Source organism: Tasmannia lanceolata, unplaced genomic scaffold (assembly GCF_043159265.1).
Source record: "Tasmannia lanceolata isolate RefF3 unplaced genomic scaffold, GAP_Taslan_0.1 ptg000008l, whole genome shotgun sequence".
Classification (NCBI taxonomy): domain Eukaryota; kingdom Viridiplantae; phylum Streptophyta; class Magnoliopsida; order Canellales; family Winteraceae; genus Tasmannia; species Tasmannia lanceolata.
In genome coordinates this window covers 6,326,058-6,351,737 of record NW_027518685.1, presented here as the reverse complement: position 1 = coordinate 6,351,737, position 25,680 = coordinate 6,326,058, and the positions used below count along the sequence as shown (strand labels likewise).

The following is a 25,680-nucleotide window of genomic DNA, read 5'->3' as shown; positions in this document are numbered from 1 at the left end:
TGTTTCCAACTGTTATTTTCATTGGCGCGCTATTTTTATAAATCCAACAGTAAGGTTTTTTATAGAAAAAGTTAAAATCAAAAGAAAAGATTTAGAAAGAAAAGGAATATTAAATTCCATTAAAACCAATTCAAATTTAGACGGTGAAAACACGAGATAGTGTCTACTTGACTGGTATAGTGGTATCTGCATTTTCTCATTGAATACCAAAAAGCAACTACAGTACACCCTAAATATATAGAGATGTAATAATCTGCTACACCTGCTTCAACTACCTCATAATGCGGTTTTGATTTTTGCATGATACCCATTTTCGATAAATATGTGGGATTCCAAGCACAGTTCTTAGATTTTTCATCAGCTCCTTCACAACCCTGTTTTTCTGTAAGACGTTTTTTTTATGTTTATTTTTTAGTCTCTTGATTTGTTGATGCTATGAGCAATATGGGTTTTATCAGGATTGTTGGATGTGATTTGGGCTTTATCAGGGATTGTTAGAATGTTAGATTGTCAGTTAGTTTCTTGTAATTTTGACTTCTAAGTGGATGGTTTGAGCGTAGGCACGTGGGTTTGTTTGATTGTATTGCTTGAAGTGGGTTTTGCTTTTTGGCGTTTTGGATTTATATTATTGAAGGGTTTTCTTTGTTTGTTTTGTAACTTCTTTTGCTGCTCGTCATGTGTTTTGTTAGTGTTCATAGAACTTTCTGGGTTTGGACTTTTTAGTGTAAGATTTTGTAGTTTTGGAGAGAATTTTGCGTTTTGTAGCTGGATTTTAATTTTAATTTGTTTTATTCATTTATTCATTTTTTATATTTGACTCTTTTTTCTGTGTTTTGATGTAAGTGGGTTTTGTAGTTTTGGTAGTTTCTGTTTTGCATTTAGTGTTAGTCATGTGTTTCTGTGTTCTCTGAGTTCTTGTGGGCTGGTTTTTGTTTTCTTCTTTTCTTTTCTTTTCTTTTTTTTGGTAAAGAGAAAACGCGTTGACGGTTTTCTCTATCTGTTTTGACGGTGATCATGCATTTTTGGTCGAGCTTTAGTCTTTTTGATGACTTGCCTAAGTCATTATTTATTTATTATCTTTCTACTCATACCTTTAATTTGGCTTTTCTTATGGTGAGTTGTTTTATGGACGTTCTAATTGAAATTCCAGGTTTTGGGACTTTTTATGCCAGAATTATTTTGGTTCTTGGGACTTTTGTGGAACAAAGACTTCCTGGGTGATTGGTGGGAAAAAAAACTCCCTGCAAGTATGTCAGTAAAATAAAAATCTCATGTTTTGGTTGACCGGACTATGGTGCGAAAAAAAATCCTGGTAAAATAAAAATTCCATGCTTTGTTTAGTTGCTTGAACTGTTGGAAAGAAAAAAGTTTTTCTTTTGGTTATTTTGGTTCCTCGGATTTTGTGCGGGATTTTTTTTTCCAGCTTTGGGTTTCGTGTGGGGTTATTTTGGTTTGTGGGATTCTTTTTTGCCCACTGTATAACTAGCAACCAAACGTGGGTTTCCTTGCAGAAATTCCACAAAAATCCCAAGAACCAAAAAAGTTCTGGCATCCAAGTGGAGCTGCTAATTTCTTCAGGGTTTTCTTTTTCTTCTCAAGACTTTTCTTTCCTGTTTCAATCGTGGTCATGACTTTTGTGTAAGCCTTTAAAGCTTATATCATTTTTAAAGATATGCTATGTGTTCTGGGTTGAGCAGGATAGGCAATTGGGAAGAGGAGGATGGTGGTTTTCGCTGTGCAGGTGGAGAGTGGAAAAGAAGGGCGAAATGGGCAGCCGTCGATTGGTCCCATCTACCGGAATCTGTTGTCAAAGGATGGCTTCCCACCGCCGGAGCCTGGTTTGAGTACCTCATGGGATGCATTCAGGTAACAGAATCTACACACATACATATATATGCAATTATCTCATGGAAATTTCTATTTCCACTGAATGATTTTCTGTCCATGTGTTCATGTGTTCTGATAAGAGTTCAGTATTAAGCTAGGCTTTTCTTTCACTGTTATATAGATATTTGTATATACAAGAATTTATATGATGCCCGACCGTCAAAACAACAAGGGCGGAGGAAGAGAACCCCCGCCCTTGATTTGCGATCCAGCAAAAGGTCAAAAAGGCTGCATTTGGGATTGCAAATCAAGGGTGGAGAGGTTCTCTCTCTCTGCGCTTGTTGTTTTGACGGTCGGGCACCATATAAGTTCTCTGTATATACATCTATATGTACATATTATAGTTTTAATTTATCTCATGGAAATTGCTATTTCCACTGAATGATTTTCTGTCTATGCGGTCATGTGATTTTGATTGGAGTTGACAGTCTTCATCTGGGGTTTTCTTCCACTGTTCTATTCCCACACCCACATTTTTGGCAAGATCCTTACTATTTCCATCCAACAAGTATAGGAGTTGTCTATGTGCTAATACTTTTACTGTTTAGTCCCCGTCTACAATTTGTTGGAGTTCATGCAAGGAACTGTGAGGGAGTGTCTAAGAAGAATTTAGACAAATGTCTGTTTTAGAAAGAAAATCAGTGGCATTTGCTTCACACTTCACCATCCAATGATATAGAGTGATTTGTTCTGCTAGCAAGGAGTATGTTTTTATCAATAGCGAGGATATATCTTTGTTATTTCTGTTTGAACGGCTTCGATGATCGCTCAAAGTTCAGTAAACTAGGTGAGCTCCAACTTTGTTTTCAAGGGAAATCACACAGCGGATTGCCGTGCTCATCTCTGGAGATTCTTTCAAAACCTGCTTAAGCTTGGGTTGATCAGCTGTTTGTGTGGACTTTAATCCACTCATTTTCAGACTTTGTCTAGTAGCAGGTTTTCATAGCACTTGAGATTTGGTTGTAGACTTGTAGGGGTAGCCAATTTGGTTGTGGATACGAGGAAAGCTTCTCACCTCGATTTTATTTTCTTCTTCCTGTTTCTGTTTTATCTTTGTCTTTTAAAGGAAATAGGGCTTTGCTTTGATGTTTTGGAGGATATCTTAGAGGATCTTTTGTCTTGTGATTGGTTCACTGCCTCCTTCTTTCTGCTCATGATATATTGTTCCATAGAAGGTAGTTCTCTCAAATCGGAGTAACGAAGAATTGGTCATGAGATTCAGGCTCAGATATGCGTGACCTGACCTAAAATTCTGTTCCTCTCCACAGTTTTAACAGTTTGTCCTTGGTCTGAAGCTTTCCTTGAATAGCTTGCCTCACACTTAAGCTGCACCCCTGGATTTGAACACTTCGTCAGACAATATGCATGGCTAGATATTGATTTTTGGTCTTGATGGAGATCCGACCTGATTCAGGAGTGTAGTTTCCCTTTGGGGTAGGTGTCAAAAAAATCACGTCTTTGACTCGGGTGGATGAAATATACTTCTTGTTTTTTCTTGCACTATCAGTGTAATCAGGATACGTAAGTGGAGGGAATTGTCAGTTACCATCTGAGATCAAATCTAAATTATAAACTTCTTCCCCACGTACCATGTCATAAATAATCCTACAGTCAAAGTTATCTATGCTTGTGCCATCAGGTAGCCAAGAATCAAACCAAAGATTAGTTTGCATCCATAACCAACAATGTGCTTTATTAGTGGTGTTATGGAGGATCTGGTATCCATTATTCCCCTCCATAGCCACAAATTGTTTGTTGGGATAGCCTCATCCCAAAGATGCTTATTCTTATGCATCTTCGTTTGTCCCCTAGTTCAATCTGACCACTACAATCCATTACCTTTAAATTTCTTGCCTCTTTTTCTTCTAACAAATGTGGGTTTTCTTTTCCCTATTTTTTCTTCACTTGGCAACATCCAATGTGACCATGTTTTATGTTGATGATGTCATGAGTAGCAGGTTATTTTATCTTTTTTCTTCTTTTCTCCTTTTAAATTCATTATATTTGGATCACCTTGCAGCTAGAATTTGCAGATTGGTTATGATTATATGTAATACCACTGTTATACGTAGACTCTTGATGCCATTTTGGCTGAACTCCTTTACTGCAGTGCTTCCATGAAGAAGTATCCTGGAAACAGAATGCTTGGATGGCGTGAATTTATTGATGGGAAGGTACATCTTATTGGAAGTGGGGTGGCTCCAGAGATATTGGTTCCCATGTAACTTTGAAACTCTTGTCGTGATGTTTCACTGACTTAATTTGGTCTTTAGGCGGGGCCTTATCTATGGAAAACATACAAGGAAGTCTACGAGGAAGTTCTGCAAATTGGTTCAGCTCTGCGGGCATTGGGTGCTGAGCCTGTAAGCATCCTATTCCCTTCGACTTTCCTTGTTGTTATGATTCATCTTAAAAAAATTTCTTTTGCAACAGGGTGCCCGTGTTGGAATTTATGGATCGAACTGCCCTCAATGGATTGTTGCAATGGAGGTCCATTTGGAATTCAAATCTTTTTATGTTTCTTAATTTGGACTTATAGTTACCCATAAATATTTCTAAGCTATACGCCTTTTGATTATGATATCCATTTAATGAACGACTAGATTGGGTCCCCCTGCAGGCTTGCAATGGCCACAGCTTAATCTGTGTTCCTCTCTATGATACTCTTGGTAATTCCTTAAACGTAAAGTTCTTTTGGCACATGACATACCCGCACTTTTATTCATTTTTTGGCTTCTCCATGATTCTTGTCTCTGTTCTGTTTTATTTTTATTTCTCTGCAAAAAAATTATCGAAACTTATGTTAGACTCTTTCTGGTAACAGGGCCAGGGGCTGTTGATTTCATAGTACAACATGCAGAAATTGAATTTGTTTTTGTCCAGGATAAGAAAGTGAAAGAAGTGAGAACCTAATCGCTTGACCTATTTTATGTTGAGTTACTCACCTTTCATCATAAATGTTCTCCAATGAGCATGCTATCCCCCTGATACTGATTGAGCATGTTAAATTTTATTTGCAGCTCCTAAGTTCCAGTTGCGTAGTAGCTAAAAAGTTGAAATGTGAGCATTTGTGATAAAAAAAGAAGTCATTTCATGTGCTGTAACTATTGAAGAGGGCTTGTGCTGACCTTTTCATGTCTTCCTTGAGATGACAGTAATAGTCAGCTTTACTTCATTGACGAAGGAGCAGAAGGACGAAGCTGCTCACTTTGGAATTAAATCATTTTCCTGGAACGACTTTCTCCAGATGGTTAGTTTCTCTAGATTTTTTACTTGTGTATAGTCTTCAGTAGAAAATGAAATTTAACGACTTAATTTCTATTTCTTGCATAGAATCTTCAACTCATTCCCCAGAAATTCGAAATTCTTAAGATTCATAGATTCATATAAGAATCAATGTAGTGGCACTGTTCGGCGTCAAAATTAATGTAGATTGTTAGTTGGGTTAACTATGGAGGTGGTCACTCTCGAAGTGTCAACACCACTCCATTTCAGTCCTATAATAACTTTTTTTCAGTCATATAATAACTGTTTTCTGGATGCCATTTAAAAAAAAACAAAAGAAAAAAAAAACTGTTTTCTGGATCTGACACTCCAAAATATGAAATATATCTGTTACTTCATGTAAATCAATAGATGCCAATTTTTTTACACTTAAAATATTGTGCATTTGTTATCATTTTGGACTTTGGAAGTTTTGGCAAAACTTGTCAAAAGTTATTTTTGATGATCAATATTTCAAAAAAAATAAATTATTTCTTTGTTAAAAAGGCCGACTTTCTTCCTTTTTTTTCAATACTTGTAAATTGTACTCATGTGTGTGCTTTTATTTGGTAGGCTATGAAAGTAAGCAATTAGACGTCTTTTATTATTACTGTTTTTGTTAGGGCAGTGATAAATCGACCCCCATATCTCTCTCCCTCTCCCTATCCCTCTAAACACTGCCCTATATGAGGGTCGATTTAAGATATTGCCAGGGGGGAAGGGGGGGGGGCGTTCCTTTGGGTAAAATAATGACATTTAACATATTGGCAAGTGGATATTAGTTTTCGATTCAATGAGATCTTTTTTCTCTTGTCTTTTCCCCCAAGATTATGAATGCTTTGTACAAGTGAAGTTGTCTAAAAGAAGTTGCTATTTTTGTCATTTGTTTAAGATTAAATAACCAAAAAAGAGGGAAAACAACTTGGATAGTGTCTCTGAATTGAAACTTTATATAGATATCAATTAGGAAATCTCATGGATGAACACAATCAGAAACACAACATGCACAGAGAGAAATGAGTGTAGACCACTTTTCTATACAAACTCAATATTTGGGTTCTGGTAATCCTGTCTGTCAATTTTAAGGAAATTGCTATCAGCGCATCCTTCTCTCTTCAATTGATTTTAAATGTTTCGTTATCTTCAGGGAAAAGAAAATCCAGCAGAACTTTCTCCACCTGAGCCTCTTAATATATGTACAATAATGTACACAAGTGGTACCAGTGGAGATCCGAAAGGTGTTGTTTTGACTCATGAAAACCATGCAACGTACATAAGAGGAGTTGATCTGTACATGGCACAATTCCAAGACAAGGTAAGCCTCCACAAGATCTTAGAGACATGTTTGTGCAGCATACTTCTTTCTCTGTGTGTCTGTACACTTTCTTTGTTAGTATGCTCACATGATACCTTGTTCAATTGACATCATTTCAGTTAAAAATTTGTTTTTTTTCCCTTTCTAATGTTTTCTTTGACATGGTTGACCTGACATTTGCATGTGGTGAGCATTGATAGATGACAGTGGATGATGTGTATCTTTCTTTTCTCCCCCTTGCTCATATACTTGACCGCATGGTTGAGGAGTACTTTTTCCATAAGGGTGCTTCTGTTGGCTTTTATCAAGGGGTATGCTGCTCAGATTCTACATTTCTTTTTTTCTGAAATCAAGTGACTCTGATTCACTTCTCATTTGTTTTCCATGTATACATCAAAACATCTTATGTTGGATTTAAAGGCATTTAGCTTGGAACTTATGCTGATCTTGTCTATTTACTGAAGGATGTTAATGCTTTGAGGGATGATCTTATGGAGTTGAAGCCAACATTTTTTGCTGGTGTCCCTAGAGTGTTCGAACGAGTGCATGAAGGCATGAGAAGTTTATTTTGACATTTACTTCTATCTGGATTTCTGAATTCTGAGCACCTAATGGGTCACTTATGCTTTTCAGGCATACTAAAGGCTCTAGAAGATCTTAATCCACGTAGAAGGAAGATTTTTGACATTCTGTACAACTAGTAAGTTGATTTGTCTAAGTTTATATATAATATGGGAATTGCTAGCGTCCATCGCAAAAGGCATTTCGCAGCTGGTCTGTTGCATGTCAGACGAGCCACCTCGTGAATGGAGACAACAGCTTTTATCTTCATTCACGAGGTGGCTGGTCTGACATGCGACAGACTGGCCGCGAAATGCCTTTTGCGAGGGACCCTAGCAAATCCCGTATAATAAATAAGGCAATGACTGGGGGTTTCCATGAGCACATCCCAAATTATTTCACAACTCAGGTCTTACGATATTTTATTTCTTTCAAAGTCTAGCCTAGATGTATTGTCAGTTCTACGGACATCAATGAAAAAAACTATGAAATACAACTCAGAAGTGCAAGTGTTTAAACTGTAAATTTATAAATAGAATTTGAGAGTAAACACCTTTCTTAACAGCCTGCTAAAACCGCCCAAAATTTTTAGTTTATTTGAATTGCCAAAAAGTTATACGTTAAAAACATGTCAATTAACAACATAACTATAACATAATGAAGCAACTGTATTTCAAGTGCAGGCGGGCCCTATCCTTCCTATCACTTCGAATGTTCAACGAAAGTAGCCACCTTGGGCACATGATCATATCATATGATCCTATGATCATGTGATCATATTATCACACACACACACACACACACACACACAGGAACATGATCATATGATCCTAAATCAAGGACTTACAAATGGATGGTCAAATAAATAACAATCCACATCTACCAACCAAAACTAGTTTCGGTTAGACAGTTAAGATTGACCAACCAAAACTAGTTTCGGTTAGACAGTTAAGATTGTCCAATTTGCTGAATTTTCGACCGTGGGTGATTCAAGGTGGGCCCTACCAGGTGGATGGTTTACAGATCTGCTTGTCCTGAAGTCTGAAACTAATTTGATTTAAAAGATTTAATTGTGATCTTTATTCTTTAGAAAGACACCTAAATTCAAATTTTTTCAGCAACACTTAAGATTGGTTTTTCGAGTTTCATTTTAAAGTTCATGATGCCCTTGTGAAATTTAAAAACCCATTTTTTCTCAAGACTTACAGAAGAATTTTTGGGGTAATTTTAGTAAATATTTATTATAATTTTAAAACATGTTGAACATTTTTATACTCTTTTTATAATTTAACGAGGAGGCACTGCAAATCAGTACATTGCAAATGAGTAGCCAGATTGTGCGCATTTATTGTACACAGAGTGAACACACATTGTGGGTTAGCTAGTGAGAGAAGGGCCCATGTTTTGAAATGCTATGAGAGAGTGGGGGAAGGGTAGTTTTGTAGTGGCCCTTTCAGCACTACCTAAGATATAATCTTCTTATTCTCTTCTTGATGTCCTTGAGGGAGTGTTTGTCTCCTCTCCCAGTCCAAATAAGGGGATTTGGTCCCATATCCCAATGAGATTTTCTTAATTTGGTCACGTTTCCCATGTTATAGTATATGGGGATCAACCATCTTTTAGGTGGATGAAGATTTGGAAATCACCTGCCTCGCTCACAGTTCAAGGCCTTTGTCGGACGGTGACACATCAACAAATCATGATATGCTTGACATCTTAAAGGGGAATAACTTCCACCTTGCAAATAGTGTATTGGATCGTTGCTCTTTTCGGTATCCAATGTATCCTTCCCTGGTTGTTTGAACTTTGAAGGCATTGTAGAGGGTTGGTGGACTCGTCATTCTAGAGTAAATCCTTTGGCGACTAACCATTCTCGCCGTAGCGAGTGTCTTGTGACACCAAGTGGTCTTCTTGTAGTAGATTGTTTGAGGAGACTAAGAGCACTCTTTGCTCATGGGTATCCTGAGGAGGGAGTCCAATGGTTACTTCATCAAGATTTTCATTAGAAGTGGCCGTAAATGATTGGGGATAGAGGTGGTAAGACGAAAAAGAAAGATAAGTGGAGATTAGCACGGTTTATTAATGAAATGTTCGATATCTGTAATTAATTAAATATGATCTTCTTACTCGCCCTAAGATCTTCTCCTGAGACCTCGATAAGAACATTTGTAGTGGAGGGGGGTTCCGCAAATATTATCTCTTGGACGTGAAGAAGTTCCTAGGAGATTAGAATGGTTTATTACTGAAATGTTAGACATCTGTAATATAAGTTCTTTCTGCTTCACTTATATTCTCAGTAATGCGAATGGAATAGTTGATTTCCTTGCTAAGGGGAGAGTAAATATGGTAACATTGTACATGGGGCAATCCCTGCTCCAGTGCTCCCTGTATATTTTTTTTTCTTATTTGCTTTTGCTTAATAAAGTTTGTTTCACCATTTCAGAGAAAAAATTATCCATGTGGAGTTATTTGTTGCATGCATGGGACCGCATCCTAAATTGTCCAAATAAATTGTATGTGTTTCCATTGGCAGGCAGATTGTATGCAACCCATATAAGGGACAATTTTAAGTAGTCAAGTGATTCGATATGCCGTCCCGTCATAATTTAGTCAAATAGTCTTAATTATTTTTATTGTTTCCCATGTACTATATCCGTGCATCACACTTTCCTTTTTTCCAATTTCTTTTTTAGAAGAAACATACATTTCACCCTTGTATTTGTTTTTTGTGATACAGCAAACTTTCATGGATGAAATCAGGGCATAAACACAGGAGAGCATCACCATTGGCAGACTTGTTAGCGTTTCGTAAGGTTCTATTAGTCATATTCTAATGGTTGCCCTTCTTATTTTCAAATTAAAACATTGTTGTTCACATGGAAATTATGTGTTGAGTTCTATCAAAAGACCTTTAAGTTTCTAAATCCTTTCTGCTTACATATGCAGGTTAAGGCTAGGTTAGGAGGCCGGGTTCGCCTAATGATATCTGGAGGTGCTCCCTTGAGCAATGGAGTGGAGGAATTCTTGAGGGTTACGAGTTGCGCTTTTGTTGCCCAAGGCTATGGTAATGTAGAACCTATTTTAAGTGAAATAAATGTTTATTGTATCTCATTAGCGGTGGTTCATGCCAAAGCCATCAAACAAAGAAATCTAATGCTAACATCACCCCTGGTTCCATTTTTAGGTAGATTTCACAGAACTTTAATGTGGTTCATCTCTTCGGGGGGTCAAAAATTAAAAGCTCTCTATAGTACTGTTCAGGGATGGCTTTGTTTACCATTTTGGATAGGAACTTTCAGTTTTCTCTTGAAAGAACTCGGCTCCCATAAATCTTGGGATAAAAGAATGAAAGTGAGGTTTTAGTTAGATATGTTTCTGTACCATGGATGCCAAAACATCGTTCTAGAATCTTGTTTACAGTGAAGCTTTGTGTTACAAAATAAAATTGCACACAATGTGGGTTTCTCGGATGTTAATCCTTGGTTTCCCTCTTTGACAATTAGCAGAAGACAATGCACCGATTGACTGTGACATTAAAAAAAAAATTGCTCACTTAAAGGGCTACTACAAACTTGGGCACTTATATTCCTAAAATATAATAATGATATTGATGTCAATCAGACTTAGCAGACAACCTTAAAAGCACTATTTTGTAGCAAACTATGATCAGACTTAGTAGACAACCTTAATAAAGAAAATGCTAATTTCATTGATCCTCTAATGGCTAGTTGTGTTCTAGATGGATTTCACCAATAAAGGCAGGCAGAATGAAATGCTCTGTGATGCTCCTGTATACAACTGGATTATGTATCTGTAACTAGTTAACAGTGAGCCGATGCCAACTAGTTTGGGACAAAGGCTTTGTTGAGTTGAGAATTAGTTAACAGTGGCACTGGTGTTCATGCAGGAATGACGGAGACTTGTGGTTTGACTTCACTTTGCTTCCCAGATGAAATATCCATGCTTGGAACTGTTGGTGTTCCCTCAGTATACACTGAGATACGCCTTGAAGAAGTTCAAGAGATGGGCTACAATCCACTTGCAGATCCTCCACGTGGTGAGATTTGTGTTAGAGGGAAAACAGTCTTTTCTGGGTACCACAAAAATCCGGAATTGACTAATGAAGTCATTATAGATGGGTGGTTTCATACAGGTGAAAAGTGGTCATTTTCTATAAGATTATCCATTCCATGGGAAGGATATTTAGCTTGTTCTCATGCCATTTCTTGATGTTCTCAGGGGATATAGGGGAAATGAGCCATGATGGTGTTCTTAAGATTATTGACAGAAAGAAAAATATCTTTAAACTTTCTCAAGGAGAGTATGTTGCAGCTGAATATCTTGAGAAAATATATGGCTTCCCTCCCATTGTTGAAGATGTGAGCCTTTCTTTTAGAAAAAAAAATATTTAGGAAATTTTATCTGTTTGATCATTGATTGGTCTTAAGATATATAATTTTTTCTTTTCAGATTTGGGTATATGGGGACAGCTTCCGGTCTATGCTAGTGGCAGTGGTTGCACCTCATGAAGGCACTACTAAGAAGTGGGCAGAGTTAAATGGATACACGGGTTCCTTCTCTGAATTATGTTTGCTTAATCAGCTACGAGATTATGTTCTCCTTGAGCTAAAGTCCGCTGCTGAGAAAAACAAGGTAATTCTTCATATCCTTTATGGCCTATTGCGAATTTGGTTTTTATTTTTTTAATATACCATGGTTATTGGAAGCATCCTAGTTGGGTGGGAAGCTCACTTCGGAAACTAACTTCATTTCGCTTCCCAAAGTTAGTGGAAGCAAGCTCCTTATTTAGGCAATTATTTTTTCCTAGAAGAATGTTTCCCCATTTGATAATGCTGAAGGAGTGTATCTAAAACTTAATGAACTCATCCTAAGTTTCAGGTAGAACTTATGTGTATCTTTTTCCAAACTCAACATTAAATCTTCATGAATAAAACACGCAAGATTATAAATCACTAAATCTTGTAATTCTGCGAAGTCTTCTTTACTAGTAACCCCAACCTACAGTAAACCTTTGTCGCTAATATACAATAACCTTATCTCTTTCTATACGCGCTTTGTTTGCTTCCAATGATGCTTATTACATGATTCATATTGACTTTCAATGACAATCCCCCTACGTTTCTTCTTCTTCTTTTGTTTTGAAAAGTGACAATTTCTTTTACTTATAGCTTTTTGTTTCTCACATTTTCTCTTTTTTAGATTCCTCACTTCCACCTATTGCATTCACCTTTCACTCTGGCAACTATAGTATGTGTGTGCTTTTCTGAGTAATAAGCTAGGGATCTATGAATTGTCTCTTGAAAATTTGACCCTCTCACCTTAAGATTACTACTGGGAGCCCGGGCTGAACATTGTGCTCTAGGGAGGAATAAGAAGAAAAGTTGCAAAGTCCCAGGATTAGTTTCATTTATTTCGAATCAAATGAAAATATCATCTTTCAAATCTGGATCCATTTGAGGACTTCCTCTTCTCTCTTTTTTTCATGAATTGATGCAACACACGGCCTTGTGAGGATTTCTTTCATTTTTTTAATAATTATCTGCTGTTGTTTCAAACCACAGCTGAGAGGTTTTGAGTACATCAGAGGAGTTGTTTTGGATCCTCAACCCTTTGATGCTGAAAGGGATTTGGTGACTCCTACTATGAAGAAGAAAAGAGCCCAAATGCTGAAACACTATCAGGTGAACTAAAGTCTAAGGATCTGCTCGCTATTGGCTTTAGTGCAACTTTAGCCACATTTTTCTTCTCTTTGTTGCTTCTGACCCATTTATGGGCTGATTATGTATCACTAATCTTGTGTAGGTGGAAATCGACAAACTCTACAGAAATTTGACTGGAGGGAAGAAATAGCTTACCAGTTTCCATTTACTGTATAAGTATCTTGTTTATGTAGCTTTTTTTTTTGTCCCCATGCTTTGAAACAATAAAAAAAATCTCAAGTGATCCTCTCTGCTGTTATATAAAGTGCTTTCTGTTAAATGCTTACCAGCCTGCCTTTCTCTCTGAATTGTATTCTGATTGCTGCTTCACAATAGAAGGAATGTATATAGTTTGTTGGGCTGGGCAAAAATGTAGATCTGCTTGTGTGATCATCATATCAAAATTCAAGCAATGCACTCCATACTCTCAGCCAATGAGAAAGGTGTAAAGAGAGGGGACTGTCAGTATCAAAACAAAGCAATGCAGATTTAATCAACCTGGTTTAATTATACAACTTAATTGAGAAAATTCTATTTTTGTAATAGAATAACTTAAATACTCTAATATAGTACTCTGGTCAAAGCCATTGATGGGTTTGCATTTGGGGGGTGAATGCTACTTTTCTAATTTCTATTGCCCCTCTAAAAAGTTGGAGGGGCCTTTTCTCTGCTTTATATAGTAATAAAGGCATATCTATGTTCTTACAATTTTCTTATGGAAAATGATAGTGTTTTTTTAATGGCATGAAAATGATATTTCCACCACTTTTGTTTGACTTTTCTTGCAAGGGAAGTCATTTTCAGGAGAAGACAGGCATAAGGAGGTGAAAATGCAGTTATTTTTAGCAAAAGACAGACAATAGGGTAAAAATTCTGAAAAAGTGTAAAAATATGAATTTTTAATTAGCTGCTAAATGTTATAATAAAGTAAGTGTCACTCTCAAAACAAGTGAATGCCAATACGGTCCTACAAATGGTATTCATAAGCTATGTTTGGTTGTGCGGGGGTGGCTCGGGGAGTAGTGGAATAAGAAGTCAACAGGAATGAGACAAGTATTTGATTTGTCTAGAATTACCTCGAAGAATAGTGGAAGTAGTATTTGGTTGTGCGGCATATACTCGAGAATAAGTTGGGGTGCCATTTCCAATAGAGAGAGAGAGAGAGAGAGAGAGAGAGAGAGCATCATGCCCTAGAAATTTCAAGCAAAATTCCTTGCTTTCGGGAGAATTTAGTTTAAAAGTCATATGGAGAGGACAAGGAATCCACCTCAACTGACATGAATTTATTGCATGGGACATCCTAGGGAGTTAGAGGGGAGTCCAATGCTATTTTGGCAACCCAACGTGGTGGAATGGCTTTCCGAATCCAAGTAAAAACTATATGATCACGCTGCTTCCTTTACTGCTCAACTGATGATTACCTCCTCATTTATACAGCTAGGTTGTGAATTGAATATTTTTGGGCTATAATAACCCCTTTTAATATTGTTAAAGAAACAAGGTGCATGTTATCATATGTGAAAAAAAGGCGGCCCAGTGCATGAGGCCCCCGCCATTGGAGGGCCAGGGGAGGGCTAGATGTACACAGCCTTACCCCTACTTTGTAGAGAGGCTGTTTCCGTGACGAACTGATAAAATGAGAGCGGAAACAAATATGAGCATGCACAATTGAACAAGGATAGCGGTTTGCAAAAAGAAGATGGAAGTAGATCCATAGATCCATTTCTTAGCAGTTTCAAGGTGCAGAAGCTCTTAAATACAGATGCAGTCATTGAAAGTACCTACACTTGTAAACATTACTGTACATTCTGCACCTAAAAGCCCTCTTCCAACGGTGGCAACTTGGCTCAAATTGGCTTGAGGTTTTGTTACATGTCTTTGGACGATTAAAATGGGGGCATTGAAAGTACCTACACTTGTAAACATTACTGTACATTCTGCACCTAAAAGCCCTCCTCCAACGGTGGCAACTTGGCTCAAATTGGCTTGAGGTTTTGTTACATGTCTTTGGACGATTAAAATGGGGGCATAGCACAAATTTTAGGCCCCTTTTTCCACTTAAAAAATGGGTGTAAAATTTGTTTTAGGCTTAATTGGATGCAACCTCAACCATGGGTCTGAAGGGAGTTCAGTGGTGAGCGTCCTCTCTTGGCTCTGCCTAGGATGTGATCCAAACTGGTGCAGATCATCTATCTGATCCTCACCATAGTTCCAACATAATGAAGTGAATCTTTAGGCCCAATGATGCTGATTCTCTCTAGGTCAAGCGATAAATTATGAGGCAAATTACCATGTGAGGTTGAAAGGTTCAGGATTCCTATAGGCGGCTAACTATTGAGGCAAATGACCTAGAGATGATCAAAGGATTGAGCACAAGAATGATGCACAATCATCCCCATGAAAGTCTTGAGAAAATGTTGGAATACAAGTAAGCCCAACAAGCATGTTTTCTTGGTCTTGGTTATCATCAGCTAAACTTGCAATAGAGAATGCGACTGGAGTAGAACCACCTCGAGGAAGAACTGCAACATTTCTGACAACCGTGTACCATTCCCAAAACCGTGGGTAATTTCTATGCTACCAGACAGAGCACGACCAACATATGGGACATTGAGATTAAGTATTATGAGTCAAGGCATATGTCAAATACATGAATTGGAGGCATAAAAAAGAACACTTACACCCTCCAAAAATTGCAACTGAATCACTTTCTGGTCCAATACAATAAGAGAAGACACCTCGCCTCGTCTATCACTAGAGAAGTCACACACAACTGCACTCATCAATCTTCAGTGAGGAGTGTTTGAAGGGGAGAAAGGGACATGTCTCCAAGCAGACCCAAATAGCAGATGCTCTAAATATGACTTACAGGAACGAGCTGTAGAACTTCATTTGTTCCTGTTTTTACTCCCCATCTCTCTCGCACGCTTTTTGTACAGCCTCTCAAGAACATGCTTCGCCTCGCACGAGGGGAAATTGACGAGGTCATAATAGTGTGGTGCTATGTCGATTAGCCTGCAACGACAACGAACAAAATGGAATTTATACATTGCATCTAAGAACAAAAACATGACAAGACGCTGTTGAGCAGTCAATATTGCATGATCTCACTTGCAATAAAAGATATTTCAAGATAAATGGACAAATATTATTCTGTATTCTACATAAAACAAAGTAATTCCAAGTTTCCGTCCCCACTCAATTAGTCATCGCACTAAGAACACAATGAAACTACACAGTAAGAATGGAGAAAAACAACCTTGAAGGCTCAAACACATGTGACAGCCTTTAAGACTCTTCATAACAAATCAAAACAAGGAAATAAAAGGTCTTTACCCATAAACAGATAACCTTCACAGTGCTTCTATTTGAACACCCAAAGACCTACAGAAGCAATTAGGACTTCGGATGAACCTAGCATGCTGAAGGAATGATCGTCTAAAGAGTATCAGGTTTAGCAGAAGTATTCAGAAATAAGATTGCCAAAACTATTTTCAGCATCTCTTAAGGTTGCATTTGGCAACCACTACAGAAACCAGATTCTCGGAGTGAGTTAAGTGGAATGGGGAAAGCAACTATGTTCCACTTCGCAATCTCTGCCTGAAATCTTGCTCAGTAAGTGCAGATTCAGCTAAAAGGTCGAGGTGGGCTCTGTTGCCAAACACCATTCTTGACTGCCTGGACACCCCAGTTTTTTGGCCAGCTTAGTGCTGGACAGCTCCGAAAAAAACATGACATTCCTGAACACTTATGGAGTGTCGGGATGACATCATCAAAAGTGTCGGATACTTGACACTCCACCATTTCAAGGCGTTCCATTCTGGAGACTTGAAATTTAGACAGTTCATGTATCCCACAACTTTAGCTGCAAGCTGCTCAATGAGGCGAAAATAAGTGCAGAATTGCTCCGGAGAACGATTGCAAAAGGATCTAAACATCAGAAATGAACATAATGCAAAAATCAAAGTACAATTAGTTCGATTGGAGTTATCCAGAATCTGGTTGGCCAGTTACTGAAATCATGTGAACAGTGTCAAGCCCATGATACCTTTGCACTTCTCAAGAATGAGGAGACAATAAACAATGGCATTCACATGTAAGAACATGCAAACTTAAATTTCTAACAATGTGGATAAGTAACCCAACAAACACACCAGAATAACAGCATATCCTGCTTCATGAGTCCATGAAGAATGAAGAAGAAAGTTCAACATCTCCCAATGTTTCAGAAAAAAGGTTCAAGCATGAATCATGGGGTTCAGAATCTTGTACAACATACACAGATGAAGTGGGCATGTGGGGAAAACATGCACATACTCATATTTGAGAAGCAATAACTTACCACTCCCCACGAACATCCGTAACTGTACGAATGAAATTCCTGCTTGTCAAGACATACTCGTTGTAAATGACCCACTCCGGTTTGTGATCCAAGCAGTTGGAAGGATGCAAGTGGACCACCTGCAATGCAGAAAAAAGGAAAAATAAATAAACCAAAAAAAATAATAAGATGGTTTAGGGTATTGTGCTTCTAGATCTATATCAAAGTTGGATAGAGTCCACCCCAAATGTGAGAGGGCTAAGCAGTAAGCTAGATGGATTGCTACACCAAACTCAACTTTGATGGGAGCTCTCTTGAAAACTAAAGCCCTGCCAGTGTGTGAGGAATTGTAAGGGAAGTGATATATCAGCCCCTTTGGATTACTTGGGACATCCAGCAGCAGTGTATCAAGGACAGCAGAGGGGCTGATGTACTTCATGTCAGAAGGATTCAATGGGGCTGATTGCCGCGTACACTGCTGCTAGGTGTCCCAAGTAATCAAAAGGGGCGGATATATTACTTCCCTTGTAAGAAATCATAAGAGGATAAGTTTTTTTTTTTTTTTTTTGAAAGATAGCATTATTAAGATGGCAATAACTGTATTACAACAATGGGGACGAGGTATCCCTCATGTGAACAGCAGTTACGCCACACCCATAAAGAGTCCAGCATTTCATGCCTATTCCAGCCCAAGAGAGTCTTATATTTAATCATTTCCTTCTGCTTTTACCCCTCTCTCCCTGCTCATAAGAGTATGTTTTTAACCCTTCCGTTCTCAACAGAACAGAAACAAGGAATGAGCAAAATTGCAGCACCTGCACCAACACAACAACTGGCAGTGTCAACCTCTGATTGCTACAGCTACGACCCCACGCCTCTCCTCCTGCCTCAATCCTTGCGGTAATCACTTCCACATCCTCCTTATCAGCCTCTGCTTTTGTCAACCTTCTTCATTTGCAAATCTAATTTGATGTTGGAGTTAATGTTTAATGATTTGGACAAGGACCTGTTGACTTGCCGGATGCCCAGGCTAGAGTGTTAGTAGAATCTCCTTCTATAATCAGTGGTCCAAGCCGAGCCTAAGCAAACCAACTTATGCCCCAACAGTGGAGCTGTTGCTTCTGCCCCATTTGAATCACATTCTCCCACTGAACCCGAGAACGACATCAATTGCCATCCATGGAAAACTCTAATAATTCATCCAATGCCTGCCCTACCAGGATTTCCTTTGGAGTTGCCATCAAAGTTGAGTTTAAACTAACCAACTGGAGGGGCAACCATTTGAGGGTAATTTTACATTTCACTTTCGCTATAGCGGGTTCCCTCCTTACTTCTTGCTCATTATATAAGATCAATTTTGATGTCTGAGATGATTCATCAAATGAGGATAAGTTGTGAAGCTATTACTCCCATTTGAAAATAGTTGTTTTTTTTTTTTTTAACCATAGAAAAATCTTTGGACTATTAGAACCAATGAATCAAATAAGGACAAGGCTTAGTATTATTTTTATTTTGAACAAAACAAGCGTTACAAATTCTTACAAGGCCTCAGATCTTCTGCAACAAATTTGCAGTGAAGCTATGGGTAATTAGTGGTTCATCTAATATCACAGGTTGGTCAATGAAGGGTAAAGAATCTAAGATGTACCTAACGCCGTAAATTGGATAGATATGAGAAGAGGTAATATACATGGTTTATTTACAAATTCTAAGGAAGCCAATGAGCAAAATTATGCGATAGAATTGTAAATAGAGAGGCTATGAGGACTGGCAAGCCCTGCTTCATTTCTAACTGTCCCGTCTTTTAAATAAAATCCCCGTTTATTATAAACAAGAAAGAGAACATGGTAAGAGGATTAACAGAAGAGAGTCAGGGCCATGGCAGCCACTCCCTGCCCGCCCTGCTAGAAATTCTCAAAAAGAATACAAAAGGAGGACAAGAAGGAAAACAAAGGGGTCAAAGTAGCACATAAACCTGATTGTCTTTCACAGTCAAGTAGTGGTCAGCGCGCTCAAGGTGAGCTACTTGCATAAAATACCCCGACAGCATAGCCTTCCTTATGTTGATGTAATAGTCACGGTTGTTGAAATCTGTGCTGCATTGCTTGAGGTTGAACCTTGCCATTATGCGCACAAGTTGTTGTCGTACATTATCAGCAGCCTTCAGCGTCCTTTGATTGATAAAATTTTCGTAACACCAACTTGGATCTTCATCTGCAATCCACATTCAGACAACATATTGCATATCAAAACAATATAACACATAACTACTCTCAATACCAGTTGTTATCAGAAAAAAAAACATAAAGGCTCTGTTTGGTTGCAAAAATAGTGGGAGACGGCTGGGCTCTTGATGGAGAATGAAATGCCTAAAGATGTTTGGTTGCCAAATTTGTGCTCAAATTCCATTTGACTACCCAACATCAAGGGGACATAATTATTCCAGTTTTTCCTAGGTGGCGCTGATGTGGCGAGACTTGTCCCTTCCACTAAAATTCAAATTGCAAACCTCCTTTTTGGAGTTTTTACATGAGAAAAAGAGTGGAATTTGTTTTCTCATATAATCATTGCTTTTTTCTTTCTTTCTCTCTCTCTTCCACCCTCATTTTGATAATGACACCCCAAAAATTTCCACACATCTTCTAGCATCCAAACAGCTTACCATTTTTTCCTTTTTGACTACCAATCTTTTCCCAAGACAAGCCTACACAACTTCCATGCTTGTCACCTTCCCCTTTGACTACTTCTTCCACTAAAATCCCACAAACCAAACAGGGCCAAAGAAAAATAAATAAAAAACTACTCTCAATACAGTCAGAATTGGATACTTACTGTTCTGCTTGTATGCATGATACACATTCAAAAGTGTGAGGTGATCCCCATCGATGTGTCCAAACTGAGCTTTCGCTTCGTCTGCAGCTTTCTGAGCCTCCCTAGGCCGGAGAAAGCAATTGGGTACTAAAGAAAGAAATTAGTTATCACAGACGAGGCCCACGGTAGGTCAGCAGATGCATAGAGGCGAGACGAGACCATTTGCTTCATGATAGAATACTGAGAAACTGCAACTATCCGCATCAACACTTTTAAGAAATTTTATGATGCATGCTGACCATTGGCATCTAAGCCTGAACAAGATAGTTGCTGATGACAGCCTAAATGGGTAAAATAAACAGTTCCAAACACATGCATGTGTACTTGGACACATGCACGATCTAGGACATGTATTTTTCACCCATACATGCATGCATGCACAAGCAAATACACGAACATCTCATGATAAAAAAAATGTATCATTGCATTGTGGCTCAACGTGAACAGCTCGATGGTATGAAATTTTGGCCGAAATCTGAATTTTCAGGCCAAAAGTTCGGATTTCGGCCAGGGTTGACACCGAAAGTACCTGAACCCGAAATTTCAGTGAAATTTCCACCGAGATTTTAAGATTTCCACTGAAATTGCCAAAATTACAGAAATTTCGGCGGAAATTTCCACTCAAATCTTGTAAAATACCAAAATTGTTTTCCGAAATTTTACATGATTTCGGCCAAAATTTCAGTGGAAACAGAAATTTTTTTGAACTGCTCAAATGACTTACATCCATGTGGAAGATTTGGATGAGACCTGAAAAGTTGTGGAACATATACGCAAAACAACAGAATTTTTATATGCACCTGAGAGCATGGCAGAGACTGAAAGGATCTCATTGGAACAATTGTACTCAGAACTGGCAACAAGCATCTTGGACATCTGAGGATCCAAGGGAAACTCACTCATGATTTCCCCCAATTTGGTCAAGTTCCCTTCATCATCCAAGGCACCCAAATAGTTCAAGACTTCCAATGCTCGCATCAGTGTTTCAGGGGCAGGGGGGTCCATAAAATCAAAATGGACCAGATCATCAATTCCAAGCTTCTTCAAGGTGAGGACGGCGTTTGCAAGATTCGAACGCAGTATTTCTGGGTATGTCTGCGGCTGAAGATCATTATTGAAACTTTTTTCAGTATAAAGTCTATAGCATTTCCCAGGCTGAGTCCTACCAGCACGACCTGATCTCTGATGTGCGCTTGCCTTCGATATTGGTGATACTAGCAAAGACTCCACACGCACCCTTGGGTTATAAACTTTTTGTTTAGAAAACCCAGGATCAATCACATAGACAATCCCGTCAATAGTTAAAGAAGTTTCCGCAATATTGGTTGACACTACAATCTTTCTTCCAGGAGTCCCTCCCTCCTTAACAGGAGGTGGGGCAGGCTCAAAAATCTTTTGCTGCATAGCTGGAGGCAATGTAGAATACAGAGGTACTACTTTCACAGGCCCCACTTGGTCACCCATATTATTAATTTCTTTCGTTATTTTCTTACAAGCCTCTTCTATCTCCTCCTCTCCAGTAAGGAAAACAAGAATGTCCCCAGGAGGTTCACATAAGTGTATCTGCACAACTGTCCGAATTGTCGCGTCCAAGTAATTCTTCTCAGGTTCCTCCGTATAGAAGATCTCCACCGGATGAAGTCTTCCAGGAACTTTCATAAGTGGTGCTTCATTGAAATAGCTTCGAAACTTTTCAGCCTCAAGTGTTGCACTCATTACAACTAGTTTCAGATCAGGTCTATTTCTTAGTACTTCCTTCAGAAGACCAAAGAGAACATCTGTTGCCAAAGTCCTTTCATGAGCCTCATCAAGAATTATCACCTGATATCGCTCCAAAAGTGGGTCTGTCATTGCTTCTCTAAGAAGCATACCATCTGTTAAGTACCTGTAACCAATTTTAACAAATGAATAGTGCAATAAATAAAGCATGGATCTAAGCATGAAATACTGAATGCATGCCAAGACCAAATGAGGCATTAAGAAACATAGTGAACACCCAACATTCAGTATCAAAATGGAGGTTTCCATGTGTAGCACAGCTGCACAGACACAAGCTTACTTCAGAACGGTCTTTGGACCACTGCAATCTTCAAAACGGATACTGTATCCTACTTCTTCGCCTATTGTCACATCCATCTCCTCCGAGACTCGACGGGAAACGGACATTGCAGCCACTCTACGGGGTTGGGTGCAAGCAATCATCTTGCGATTGTTAACTTCGTCTTGGCTACCGGCTTCCAAAGCAAATTGAGGAATCTGTAAAATATCAATACTCCCGTCAAACGTCCGGGCTATCAAGTATAGATGTTCTAAAACAACAATCAAATAATATCAGTTCCAATACTTACAAAATATATAACCTGAGGCAATGGGAACTGTGCAGTTCATAAATAATTTCAACTAATGAAAATATGTGATATATGGAAAAATGAAAATAAATACCTAAGAATTTAATAGCCTTTCATTCACATACACATAGTTCTTAAGTTCTGAAACATATTAAAAGACTGGAATGATATAATTGTGAATCAAAGTTCAAAGAAATGATGTCGCATTCAATTAATTAAACAAATATAAAATTCTTAAGAAGAAAGAGAAGAGGGTGAGCCTTGGTGCAACGGTAAGGTTGCTCCATTGTGTCCTAGTGGTCACGGGTTCGAGTCACGGAAACAGCCTCTCTGCGAAGCTGGGGTAAGACTGCGTACATCTAGACCTCCCCAGACCCCGCAATGGCGGGAGCCTCGTGCATTGGGCCGCCCTTTATATAAAATTCTTAAGAACGGACATGCTCACGTTTTGGAGAAGGAAAAAAGGTGAACGATCAATTTTTTAATAGACCTCAGTGTATTGGCACAATGGTAAGGTTGCTCCATTGTGACCTGGTGGTCACGAGTTCGAGTCACGGAAATAGCCTCTCTGCAAAGCAGGGGTAAGGTTGCATACATCTAGCCCTCCCCAGACCCCGCAATGGCGGGAGCCTCATGCACTGGGCCGCCCTTTTTTTTAAGTAGACCTCAGTGTAGATGAACAGAAACATTTGAGTTATGGAATGAAACTAATAGCAGCGAAGATTGAAATAGAACAATAAGGACCAAATACTAGGCCCGTGAATGGGCTGATAACAAAATATTGGTGGCAATGGGTCAGACCAACATGCTAGCTGGATCCACAGGTATCAAACCAAACTCGGATTCAGGACATGCATTTTGACAGAATTTGGGGCCACTGAACACCCTATGGAAAATCAACAGAGCTTCTACCACTATGGATTTCCGATTTTATATAAAATGGCAGGTCAACAATAAAAAAATGTAAAATAGTTTTAGTTACAGGTTACATAAACATGTGTCACCTAAAAAACCCCTTTCTCCTCTGATTTTGTCGCTCTGTGCAATAGAAGATGTGATTATGGAAATTACTCAATATATATATGTTAATACCATTTGTCTCATGAGAGGAATGCCAGTTGATCATAAAATGTATCATTCAAGCACAGCCCTTCCCTACTATTAATATGTGGATTATTGATTTAATTCCAGACACAAAAACTGGAAATAAATAAACTTCTCTGTGAAGAGCCTGTGACGGGCACTCATATAGGAGCCTAGCGTGGGTCTGGATTTTGGAGGGGCATTGGGAGGCTAGATAACATTTTCTAGAAGGTTATTTATGATTGGGGTTGGTGCGTGGGTGGGGAGGGGGGGATTTAGATACAGAAATTATACAAGTTGTGGTGAAGTCTCCCTTGGTTAAAAATATCAAGGTAGCAGCCAGAGAGCTAGGATCTAAAAAATACCAAGGGTAGGGATCACTTCAACTGAAAGAAACAGAAAATATTTTATGGTTTCTCTAGTCCTTAAATGGCAGAAGATGAAGTAATGTATCATTGATAGACTTCTGGTTAGTTTAGAAGAGGTTAGAATTCTTATGAGTGGGATTGATTGAAAGTAGGGCATGAAGAGAATTGAATCGAAATTCAATTTTAAGATCAGGTAGTTCTAATCCTCTAATTCTTAGCATTTAGAATTAAATCCCATTTTAATCTGTTGAAAGGTGTAACTAATTATCCAATGTAGTGGGCTGCTAGAAAATGGCTCTCCAATAAAAAAAGTAGCTATTAACCGTGGCATAAAATTGTTGTTTCGATCATAGAAAGCTAAGGCCATGTCTAACAACCATGAAAAGTTTTTCATGATAAATTAGTTTCTCCAATTGGTGAGAGTGGGGTAGTGCAGGTGGGAGAAGCAGACTTGAGAGGGCACAAATGAGTAGAGGGTGAGAAGTGGCTTAAAAATCAGGAACAAGTCGATCATATTTTGGGCAGGGTTTTTGTGTCCTGGGTTTTCAGGATTTTCTCATCCTCTCCTTGCTTAATCCTTTTCATATCCATAGTTTTAAAACTCCCCCGTGTCATTATGGACTCCTCAAAGCTGACTCCCTTTTACCTTTTCCGCGTTCCGCATTTTGCTCAACAAAGAATAAAAACCCCTTTGACTCTCACGAATTATGAACGTGTGGACCGAGTACTCAGCCGTGTCGTGCTAAGTCCCAAGTCGACTACAATTTTCCGATTTTCTTCGGCCGCGTTCCATGCCGCATTCGCATTTTTAAACACTAGTCATATCTATCCCTCTCCCAGCCTCACTCACCATTGGGTAAGCCAATATTCCAGGAAAAAAAAAATTCACAGTAGCCAAATGAGCCCTAAGTGACACCAACTGTCAGTGCATTGTCGAATGATTGCATAATAATTTACATATGTTAATCCATTGGGAATAATTGTGTACATGTAAAAGAATCAAGGCAAATGAAAATTTCAATCCTAAATAGAATGATGATGCCAGAAACCATGACGCAAATCCAAACTCCAGACCAAATCAAACCCATAAAAATTGGGTTATCCCCATCTCAAAAAAAAAAAAAAAAAAAAAGTTATCCCCTTGAAACTCAACAACTTTACTATGATATCCAATCCAAACAAATTGAATTACCATCAAAACAGAAAGCAATTCTAGAAAATTCAACCTAACCAACACGCTCAAATCTGATTTTTTTGTTTTAAATTTACACTGACCTGAGTTGTTTTCCCACTACCAGTTTCGCCAACTAAGATCACGGTCTGGCTCCCCTTCAATACCTGCAAGAACTCCTCTTTTTGCTGCCACACTGGAAGACACTTCCTTTTCTCAAGAATTTCAAAGTATCGCTGAGAATAAGGTCGTCCATTCCACGGATTATTATTCGTGCCGCCAATAAAAGATCCGTTTAGTCTGATAAATTTGGCCGAGACTGAGGTCTCGTCCACCACATCGAACAAGCTAACCTTTCTCCTTCTCTCCGTCGACATTGTAGAAGCCCTAGAAAAATCACAAGAAACCCTAATCGTAGCAGAGAAGATCGGGCGGAGAACAATGAGCTCGGAGAGAATGAAAATAGCTACAAAATCTACTTAAAAGGAATCGAATTGATATTTTTTTAGGGTTCTGCCACAGTGAATGAAATCAAACCCTAGAAAGTTCCTGAAACCCTAGGAAGAAAAATAGAGCATGAACGAGGCTTTTAACAACAGATCGAAATGATAGTCAAGGACAACAATCCGAGGGTTTTGATGTTCCTGTACCTGGATTTGTATTTTCGAGTCCCTTCTCTCAAAGCTCAGAGACTCGAAAACAGACTTATTATTAGGTTTTGGAATACAAAGAGGTGAAGAAAGGACACAAAAACTTTTGATCGACTGAGTC

The 25,680-nt window shown here is 38.6% G+C and overlaps 2 protein-coding genes across 6 annotated transcripts; one reads left to right on the top strand and one right to left on the bottom strand.

The window, feature by feature from the left end:
- Nucleotides 1–215: 215 nt before the first annotated feature.
- On the top strand, nt 216–13,033 carry LOC143884118 (long chain acyl-CoA synthetase 1-like). 3 transcript variants are annotated; one of them, XM_077387518.1, is made up of 21 exons: nt 1,158–1,312; nt 1,512–1,579; nt 1,698–1,866; nt 3,998–4,061; nt 4,161–4,250; nt 4,321–4,377; nt 4,508–4,556; nt 4,712–4,788; nt 4,908–4,947; nt 5,043–5,137; nt 6,299–6,466; nt 6,667–6,777; nt 6,931–7,018; nt 7,100–7,166; nt 9,765–9,840; nt 9,974–10,091; nt 10,935–11,180; nt 11,267–11,406; nt 11,498–11,680; nt 12,610–12,729; nt 12,851–13,033. In XM_077387518.1, the coding sequence occupies exons 3-21, from the start codon at nt 1,721–1,723 to the stop codon at nt 12,896–12,898; spliced, it is 1,983 nt and encodes a 660-aa protein (XP_077243633.1). In that variant the 5' UTR covers nt 1,158–1,312; nt 1,512–1,579; nt 1,698–1,720; the 3' UTR covers nt 12,899–13,033. The 3 variants fall into 3 exon arrangements, with proteins under 3 accessions (XP_077243632.1, XP_077243634.1, XP_077243633.1); XM_077387517.1 differs by lacking the exons at nt 1,158–1,312; nt 1,512–1,579 and adding an exon at nt 216–384; XM_077387519.1 differs by lacking the exon at nt 1,512–1,579 and having other exon boundaries at nt 1,151–1,312.
- Nucleotides 13,034–15,334: 2,301 nt separating this feature from the next.
- On the bottom strand, nt 15,335–25,649 carry LOC143884117 (putative pre-mRNA-splicing factor ATP-dependent RNA helicase DEAH2). 3 transcript variants are annotated; one of them, XM_077387516.1, is made up of 7 exons: nt 25,014–25,644; nt 21,999–22,195; nt 20,740–21,824; nt 19,901–20,026; nt 19,044–19,282; nt 17,090–17,208; nt 15,335–15,762 (listed from the first exon to the last, which is right to left on the bottom strand). In XM_077387516.1, exons 1-7 carry the CDS (start codon nt 25,284–25,286, stop codon nt 15,636–15,638), a joined length of 2,166 nt encoding a protein of 721 aa, XP_077243631.1. In that variant the 5' UTR covers nt 25,287–25,644; the 3' UTR covers nt 15,335–15,635. The 3 variants fall into 3 exon arrangements, 1 of the variants encoding a protein (XP_077243631.1); XR_013252742.1 differs by lacking the exons at nt 15,335–15,762; nt 17,090–17,208 and having other exon boundaries at nt 19,260–19,282; nt 19,901–20,133; nt 25,014–25,649; XR_013252743.1 differs by lacking the exons at nt 15,335–15,762; nt 17,090–17,208 and having other exon boundaries at nt 19,260–19,282; nt 19,901–20,127; nt 25,014–25,649.
- Nucleotides 25,650–25,680: the final 31 nt, after the last annotated feature.